Raw genomic sequence first — 9602 nt, 5'->3', positions numbered from 1 at the left:
TGTGCTCTCGGGCAGCTGAGGTGCAGGAGGCACTGACCAGGAAAGCATTACCTCCTCTGCCTAGCACAGAGGATGAGAGGGTTGGACAGCATCACCGATTCAAAGGACAGGAACTTGGGCAAACTCCGGGAGACAGGGACAGGGAGGCCTGGCATGCTACAGTCTGTGCGGTCACAAAGAGTCGAACACGACTTAGCAACTGAACAACTGCCTAATACCAACGTTCCATAAACATTCTGAGCACGCACGTGAATGAGTTATACCAAGAAAGGAATTGGGTAAAACTGTCCACTGAGGATATACAGTTTGGGAAAAGGAGTCTCTCTCACACGCTGGCCCTCCATACCTCTCCTACTGCTTGGTTTAGCCAGGACTCTTCCCCACTGTAAGCAGAAGCCCAGCCAAAGCCTTTACATGTGCGTGCATGCATGCTAAGTCACTTCAGCTGTGTCCAACTCTTTGCGACCCTATGGATTGTAGCCCACTAGGCTCCTCTGTTCCTAAGGATTCTCCAGGCAAGAATACTGGAGTGAATTGCTGTGCCCTCCCTCCAGGAGATCTTCCAGACCCAGGGATCGAAGGCCATTCTCCATCACCGCAATTTCTCTCTTAAGGTGCTGCTTCAAGCTCCCAACACATTCCTACCCCAGAGCATAGGGCTTTATTCCAGCTTACTCTTTGAAGGAAAGGGGGTTACACCAGAAGGGCAACGTCAAAAAAGAAGGCAATGGGCAGTCAGACTGACGAAAAGTTTGATTTTTATTGTTAAGTATCTGGCTGAGTGCAAACTTGTCCTCACCGCCACTGGCCACCAGTGACCACCACTGGCCTCTTGGGAGGAGCAGGCAAAAAGGATGGCTCCAGAAACACTGCCACCCTAGGCCTCAGGGCTTATAAGTTGGTGCATACAGAGGGTTCCACCTTCCAACAGGAAGTACAAACTACATCACAGCCAGACCTAGCTGGGAGGGAGAGATGTCCTAGCTAAAGGCACTTTGATCAAGGCACATACCCAGTGCCAGAGTTTGTCTTCCTTCTGGTCACTCTGATAAATCTAGACGCCACTCTGTTGAGAAACAGTGCTGCCATGGTCGGTGTTGGTGGGCGAGCGGGCAGGGGACAGGGCCTGCTCATTGGTAGAACTTCTTGTTAGGGTTGTTGGCATGGTCCACAAGCAGCTGACACGGGGTGAACTGTTTTCCATAGGCAGCCTCGTACTTCCGGAGCCGGTCCACTATTTTCTGTGCCCCGTACAGATCCACAAAGTGGAAGGGCCCTGAATGCAGAAAGAGGGTTTTGTTGAAGGAGAAGCGAAACAAGCTCTGGGGTGAAGTAAGCTACCTTTTTAACTTGCAAGACTAACCTCCAAGACACGGGGGGAAGCCAAGCCCAAAGACCGCACCGATGTCTCCCTCTGTGGGCGTGGCCAAGACCCCTTCCTGCAGGCACAGGATGGCTTCGTTCACAAACCTGGTCACTAGGCGGTACTGGATGTCTTCGTCTGAGGAACTGCCAACAAGGAGAGACATTCAGGGAGAGGAAGAGTCAAGGGGAGGATGTAGGGGCCCTGGCACGGAATGGGAGTGAGGGCTGGTGCTACTGGAGCTTGGGTGCTAGTTGCTCAGTCATGTCTAACTCTTTGTGACCCCATGGACTGCCTGGCTCCTCTGTCCATGGGATTCGTGAGGCAAGAATACTGGAGCAGATTGCCATTTCCTTCTCCGCTGGCGCTTGGGGCCAGCCCTAATGAACTTCTGCCTCTAGAGAAGGAGCTGCCCTTGGAAAAGGACAGTGGAGAGCTGCCTGCCCTGATTAACTGGAAACGAGCACAGGCCCTGCAGGGCAGACAGTGTGTCCTGGTATCAGCAGGTACTGACTACAGGTGACAGTGAACGGTGTGCAGGTTGAGCAAGCCCAGGAGAACTTTCTAGTTGCTTTCTGGCACCCTCAGAGGGATGGCTTATCCAGATGTCTTCCCAAGGCTTGGCTGCAGTCCTTACCCTGATGTCTGGTAGAGAATGAGGTGGAATGTGGAAAGGCAGAAAGTGTTAAGAATCAGGAATGTTTTTTTTATGATCACCTATTGTGATCATAAAAAAAAAAAAAAGGACTGCGGAGGGTCCAAGAAGCTTTGGGCTGGTGAGAAACAGACTTCCACACTGATAGCCCCTCAACTGAACTTACACGTCAGGCTGAGAAGGCATCTTCAGACTTGCCAAAATACTGTCCATGTCAGAATTCAAATTCTTATTCTTCACACCCTCCTGGTAAATGTAAAAGCCCTTCCCAGACTTGCGACCTAAAAGAAGCAAGAAAAGGGAGAGTTATGATTTCTCAGAGCTCAGCACTGAGAACTCTCTTCTCTGCTAGTCTACTAGAAAGCCCTAGCCTCTCTTCCACACTCCTGAATTTGTAGATCTAGCCTACTCCAGAAATTAGTATTTGTCAGAAGAGCTGGCAGAGAAGGAAAAAAGAGCTTATGTTTCTCGGAGCTTGGAAATCTGGGTACCTGGGTGGGAAAGGCTGTGTAGGAGAGTGTTAATGTCCACACCTGCAGTACCAGGTCCTCGGACATCCAGGTCCTAGTGTTGATTTTGTTGCTACTTTTCCAAGAGAGAAAGCCACCTCTCCGGTGGGCCTCAATTACATACTCAGAGGTTTACTTTCTCCACACAGGTGGTCAGAGAACATGGAAAGCCTGGGTGCAAGGCTCCTGCAGTACTATGCGTGTAGTAGAGGCTGTGGGTGGGATGAAATGCCTGTCAATCTTGCATTGCGTGGGCAATGGCAGAGCCTCAGGAGGCCAGAGTTCCACCTTTTGTCCATAATCTACAGGCCCAGCCTAAGAAGAGGCTGTCATGAAATCATTTTTAAATTCCCTATGACAGTGGGCTCTGTTGAGAAAATACACTCTTCCACCTGGCCCTCTGTAGCTCTTGGGTTGCAGGGACCGTTACTCATGGTGCTAGTTCCGTTTCTCTGAGGCTACTCACCCAGGAAGCCCTTGGATATCATCTGCTGCAGCATTTCCAGGCTTCCACCTGCAAACCGCTCCCCAAACTCTTTGCCGAGATTTTCTGCCACATGTTTTGCGACATCCACACCAACTTCATCCACCAATGTAGCGGCGCCCACAGGGAAGCCGAAGCTCGTGGTCAGGGAGTCCAGCTTCTTAGGGCCGACTCCTTCCTGGATGGGCAGCAAACCCAGGGCCTCAGGGGAAGGCTGTCCCAGGCTCCCCTAAGGGCACCCTGTGCTGCTCCCAGAATCAGCCTGGTGTAGCACCCACTTCTCTTCTGGGCGCTGCCAGGTCAGACCGAGGACTGGGTACACACAGGGAAGCACAGAGAGGCTGGAGAGCCCCAGGAGAGAGTGTGAGCCTTTCCTAACCTATGGCCTTCAAAGGAAGTCTAGACATGAACAAGTTATTCATTTCTTGTTTGGAATCCTGAATCTCAAGAATACAGAGATTCCATGCCAGATGTGGTAAGGTTCCCTACCCTGAGGAAAGAGACATCACCGAGGAGCAGGGCTGCAGTGGCCTGTGATCCCTGAGTCTAACGGGAGCCTGGCAAGTGTGGCCACGCCCTTTCTGTCACTGACCAACCTGGACGGCTACCAGAGGGGTCTGCGTGTGGCAGAAGCAGGTACAGCACCAACCAGACCAAAACGGGTCCTGTTCTGGATGAGGATGCAGAAACAGCACATAGAGCATGTCGGGAGGCCTCGGGGTGACTGAAGCAGGGAGGACGCTAGGGGAGCAGAGCTAAAATTCTACCCATTTTCGCCCATGATGTCCCAACAGTGGGTGGAATGGAAGGGCAGCAAAAGGTCTTCCTGGAGAAGAGCCAGGAGTTAGTGTATTAGAAGGAAGTCTGCTCTTCGTCTTGACATTACCAGTCTGGAAAACTAGTTTCAGGAGTGGAAGATGCCTCCAACATTCTGAGAGTGATACCAACCTGGAGAATTCTGATGACTTCAGACATCATGGGTGTGAGGCACCTGGTGGTGTAGAAGCCAGGTCCATCCTGCAAAGGGAGAGAACACGAGCTCATGGGCCCCTCGGCTGAGGGCACTGCCTGAGTCTGAAAGCGGCCTCCCTTCCTCAGGAACCATTTCAAAATTCAAGGTGATTTATAATCTCAGTCAGAATCCTTAATATTGAACTGCACAAGCCAGAGCCGGGGGCAGCCTAGTTTGATTCCAAGAGGACAGGAGATAGTTTCACATCACCTGCAAGGTCTGGAATAGTTGGGAGAACCCACTGTGTCCCAGACCCCGAATCAGCAGTAGTCACACCACTGTCCGTACTGTAGATGACCAAGGGGAAATCATATCAAAGAAAGAAAGAAAGTGAAGTCGCTCAGTCATTTCTGACTCTGTGACACCATGGACTGTAGCCTATCAGGCTCCTCTGTCCATGGAATTTTCCAGGCAAGAGTACTGAAGTGGGTTGCCATTTCCTTTTCCAGGGGATCTTCCTGACCCAGGGACCAGAACCTGGGTCTTCTGCATTGCAGGCAGATGCTTTACCATCTGGGCCACCAGGGAAGCCCAGTCATATCAAAGGCTGATCTATTTGACCTGAAGAGTCACCAAGAAGCCTGGACATACATATAAGGAGTTTTCATGGCACTTTTCTGAATCTGCTGCTCTGATCCACAGCTCCTCACCTTAACCACAATGATGACCTTCCCTTGTCTGAGGCCGACATCTACAGCAGAGGCAGTTGTGTCCTTTGACGTCTTCTCAGTTGTGATAACCTCCAGCAGCTGCATCTTGTCCACGGGAGAGAAGTAGTGCATGCCAATGACCTGGCAAGGGGGACAAAACACTGCCATACTTAGAACTCTTGAGAGAGGAAACTTATTAGGGTTCTTTTTTTTTTTTTGCTAGGAAAGCACTGCAGAGAAAGGCTGTTGTAGTAAGGGAATACTGGCTTGATATGGTCAAATGGTTTGGTTTCATGGTTCTTTGATTAAGAGTCCAGTATGTTCATGGGCGAGCTACCCAAAATTCTCTTCCATTTGCTTCTAGGGCTTTTCACTGAGGGCAATGGATCTTATCCACAATTAATGCCAAACCCACAGCTAAAGGCCAAATTTATTGGGAAAGAATGAGTGAGGGTTCCAATTATATTAATGATGATGATGGTTTGGGTGAGAGGGTCCACTTTTTAACGGGTTGGGGGAGACAGGCAGAAGAATTACTTAATATGCTGGACTGTCAGAGATGCATCTAGATTTTACACAGATGGGTCTCACCACCAGGATACTGTCTGCCCTCCCCATTCACAGATTTTGCACATACAGGTTCAGCCAAAATACAATCCAACTGGTTGAATCTGATTCAACCAATTGGTCTGAATCCTTGGATATGAAACCTGAGGATACAGAGGGCCAACTGAATTCCCTGTGCTACACTATTTCCATAAGGGACTTGGGGTTCCAGAACAAATCCCCCAAGGACACAGAGGGATGACTGCCCTGGGTTTAAATAACATTTCTCAACACTCAAATTCCCTCAAGTGTCATTAAACCAGTGATTCTCAAAGTCCAGTACCCGGACCAGCAGCACTAGCATCGCCTGGCAATGTGAGAACTGCGAACTCTCAGGCCCTCCCCAGAGCCACTGAATGCGGTGCTCTAGGGGCAGGGCCCAGGTCTGGGTGTAAGAATCCCTCCAGGTGATTCTGGCACATGCTAAAACTTGACAACAGCCTCAATAATGACAGTTAGGCAGTCTTCCAACTAAATTGCGACAGAAGTCTATCCATCCAAATCTATCCATTAATTCATAGATTTGCCCCGTCCCCTACTTTACCTATAACTAATCTCTACCATTGACTGACTGCTTACTATCCACTGTTCATTAGCACATTTATCATTTATTCTTTACATGTAATCCATTACAACTCTGTGAACTAGTCAGTCTAATTATCTAGATGAGGAAGAAAGCTTAATCAGGAGGTTAGTATTAGTAGCTCAGGGTCAGTTAGTAAACAGCAGGGTGGGACTCCATCAAGGTGGGCCTGTCTCCACAGCCTGCCCATGTCCCATTGTGTGACGCATAGGTCACTGAAATGTCACACCAACTTATCAATCCCAAAGTTGCTTTTAACCTCTAAATTATTCTTCTACTTATGTCTAAAATACTTTAAAAAATAGGACCTGATTCAGACTACACTCCTGAGCAAAAGGAGTTCACCTTTACTATGTGTAATTTATATACAATAAAATGCACAGACCTTAAAAGTGCTCAGTTTGATAAGTTCTGATAACAGTGTATCTACCCATGCAATCACTACCCCAGGCAAAACCTATTTACATCGCTCAAAAAAGTTGTGCCAAAGGTGACCACCTCTGTCCTAGATTTCTGGGACCTGCCCAGGTAGACTACTTCCCAGGTGAAGTACTGGAGGGCCTATGTCCTGGGCACGTCGAGATGGCTGGTCGCCCTGCTTGGGGCGCCATGGCCTTACTCTTACATGAATGACATAGGCAAGCAGATGACAAAAGCTCAAGGTCTCTGGGGGGTGAGGAACGCAAAGTGTGCTGCTTGTTCCGCTCCATGGGGGAGAAAGAGAGGTTAGCATCACAGACACAACATCAGGGTCTCCTCTGCTGCCTCAGTGCTGAGGAGCTGCTATGAATGGTTATGACGTGGCCAGATCTGCCTTGACCCTGTGTCTGGTGTCTTCCCGCAGGGCCACACTCACAGCCGCTACTTCTTCCTGCAACCTCCTCCTGCTATTACTGAGCCTGCCTCTATCAGGCCCACATGACCTCTAATCTGCTGCATGCTGGGAAATAAGATGACCCTGTGTCAGCAAGCTATTAGAACAGCAATCAATAGACTTTTAGGTTTTGAGCACATGGACTTTGTATTAACAGTTATGGCTGTTTAAAGGCCTTTTATATTTCCTGCTGACTTCTGGCTGGTTCTGGTTAGCTGAGGCTAACTGCTATCCTCCGGAGAGGTGAACTGTTTTTTTCTTCTTGAATGACTGCACTTGATTTCTCTGGTAGAGAGCAGAAGCTCAAAGATAAATTTTCAGGTACTGTTTCAAACATTCACAGTGAAGTGCTTCTACATCTACCCCTCTCCTGTCCTGGGGAGAAGCTCTAAGGAAACCTATGTGTGGACACACCCCACTGCACCCCGAGATCTTCCATTTCTGGGTCCCCAGTGGGAACCAAACCCATTCCAGAGTCACCAGAAAATGCTCTGTAACTCAAGTGTTATTTTTGGAGCATCTCTTGTTTTAGAGCCTGGCTTTCAATACCCAACTATGAAAAAAGGTAGCTTTTATAGTCTAAGCCTGAATAATAATCCCATTAAGAATGCAAATCATCTATAAGGTATATTTTAGTTGTACTTTACTTGTTTCTTCATCTCACACTGGTCATGTTACTAGCTTTTCTGTGACCAGTTTCTGGGACTACATCATCACCCTCACCCACTTTATAATCCATACCTCTCCCTCCTCATGTTCTAAGCCTTCATCAGTGAGCCTGAAGCAGCAAAACATTTCAGAATTTTCCTCTGCTCAGAATTTACCTTCTCAGGTCTTTTACTGACAGTAGCAATCTCACCGATTGGAAGAGCAGATGTGTTGCTGGCAAAGACACAGTGATCTGGAATCACCTGCAGGAGAACAGCATTTAAGAATGTGTCAGGTAGGCCCGGGAGGTGAGGACAGCCAAAAGCAAAGTCAGTGAGCGACACCTGGGTTTCTGCCATCCTCATCATTGTAAGAATAAACCATAACGTGCATGCCTACTTCATGTTACCCATGTGATACTCAGAAATGGCACACCACTATAATTATATCTACAGTACAAGAATACTATTAACTTAGCTTTACTGAACTGGAGAATAGTCTCTAATGTAGACTGTCTCAGCATTCTGCCCACTATCTTGACTTATTCACACTTTTATTCAGATGGTTGGATGAAAAACATGGAAGGCACACCTGTCAAACTTGTGCAAATCTGGGCAGGCAGAATCCTAACATCAGAGCTGAGATTCAAGGTTCAAGATACATTTGATACACTGAAACAATGGGTATAAAAAAGACCAATTATAATGAGGATAAAGATAAAGGACTGTATTAGGATTTTATGAAAAAGAAAGAGGAAAAAAATTAGGCATCTAATGGGCAAAACCTGGCTTGGCAGTAAACTTGTGTATAGAGCCCATGATCTTATTTATTTTTTATTATTTTTATTTGGTTGCACTGGGTCTTAGTTGCGGAATGTGGGATCTAGTTCCGTGACAAGGGACTGAACCTGGGCCGCCTGCATTAGGAGTGTGGAGTCTTAGCTGCTGGACCACCGGGGAAGTTCCCCATGATCTAATTTAATCAAAAGAATAATGTAAGTCAAAAGTAGAGCCTGATGGGCAGAAAGCTAACATAGGCTCAAGCTGTGTCATTAGTGGTATAGTGTCTAATGTTGGTGGTAAAATTCTCTATGAAGAGCAAACCAATGTCTCCAAAGATGGCTGGCAACAATATGTTCCTCCTGGTACAAGTGTGTCTCTGTGCATCCAGAAGGGGAGTCTCCTTCCCCTCCCCTGAAGCCTGGCCTGGCCTGTGATGCGCTTTTACCAATGGAAAGCAGCAGAAGTGACTCTGCCAGTTGCAGGGCTCGCCTAGTAAAGCCCAATGGCTTCTGCTCTGCTCTCTTGGACGCCGGCAGCCATGCTGCAGAGAAGTTCTGGTTCAGCCACTAAGTGAGGACAGGCCATGGGGAGAGGGAGGGGCCCCAATAAGCTTTCTGCTGAATGCGGTCTCGCGAGTGTCCCCACTGGGAAGCCACCTGGAATTAAGGGCCAGCCGCCTCTTGGAGCCCTACCCTAACTGCAGAACTGTGAAAAGGTCACGGTGATTTGTGGGGGTCTGTGGTGGTTTCTCACACGCCAAGAGAATGCTGAGACATGATGAAGACAACAGAAGAAATGACCGGGACAGTGAGGGGTCTGGAGATACGGATTATGAAGATATCAAAGGAGGGAGTTTCTTTAGCTCTGTCGAGAGGAAAGAAGTGAAGTTTTGAATCCCTGAAGAATACTCGGTGGACTCAGCTTTACTGTTTGCCTATAAAGAAAGCAGAGCCCAGGATCTGAGGCTCTTCTAAAGGTCTTGCACCTGAAATTCTTTGATGTTCTAAAGATAGCTCTGTTCTGGACCTTGCTCTTTTCTACTCTTTCTGAAGAACTTCTTTGAGTATCTCCTACCTTAGATGATTTCACTAGCTTCACTAAAGAGGTAAAGGCCAGTGATTTACTACATAAATATCCACAACATACATGACATCTTGGACTTTACGTTTGGCAATCATCTTCCTACTCTTTTCTTACTATTGGCTAAAAGTTCATGACTCCCTGAACTCCCTCCCTGCCAGGAGCCAGCGTGAGGAACCCCGCCTGTGGCAAAGGTCATGAGGAAGGAGGCTTGGCATACACAAAGGTGGGATCGAGCCTCAGGGGTCCCCCTGGAAATTCTTGAGCATCTACCCCCAAAACCAGAGTCTGCCTGCTTTACTGTGTTATGCTTTCCACCTACTCTTCTGACATTAACAGGGGGCTGTCCCCCCACC

General features: G+C 48.1%; 1 protein-coding gene across 1 annotated transcript in view; it reads right to left on the bottom strand.

Moving 5' to 3' along the window:
- Window positions 1–738: 738 nt before the first annotated feature.
- The window catches only part of HADHA (hydroxyacyl-CoA dehydrogenase trifunctional multienzyme complex subunit alpha), a 42643-nt gene continuing 33779 nt past the window's right edge, over window positions 739–9602 (bottom strand). The window contains exons 14-20 of the mRNA XM_040224464.1: window positions 7561–7647; window positions 4674–4814; window positions 3960–4028; window positions 2994–3189; window positions 2185–2299; window positions 1364–1509; window positions 739–1276 (exon numbers count right to left, since the gene is read on the bottom strand). Coding sequence (XP_040080398.1) covers window positions 1131–1276; window positions 1364–1509; window positions 2185–2299; window positions 2994–3189; window positions 3960–4028; window positions 4674–4814; window positions 7561–7647 — 900 coding nt within the window. The 3' untranslated portion in view covers window positions 739–1130. The remainder of the gene's footprint in view (window positions 1277–1363; window positions 1510–2184; window positions 2300–2993; window positions 3190–3959; window positions 4029–4673; window positions 4815–7560; window positions 7648–9602) is intronic.

Source organism: Oryx dammah, unplaced genomic scaffold (assembly GCF_014754425.2).
Source record: "Oryx dammah isolate SB20612 unplaced genomic scaffold, SCBI_Odam_1.1 HiC_scaffold_25, whole genome shotgun sequence".
Taxonomy (NCBI): Eukaryota; Metazoa; Chordata; class Mammalia; order Artiodactyla; family Bovidae; genus Oryx; species Oryx dammah.
This window is presented reverse-complemented; position numbering and strand designations above follow the sequence as displayed.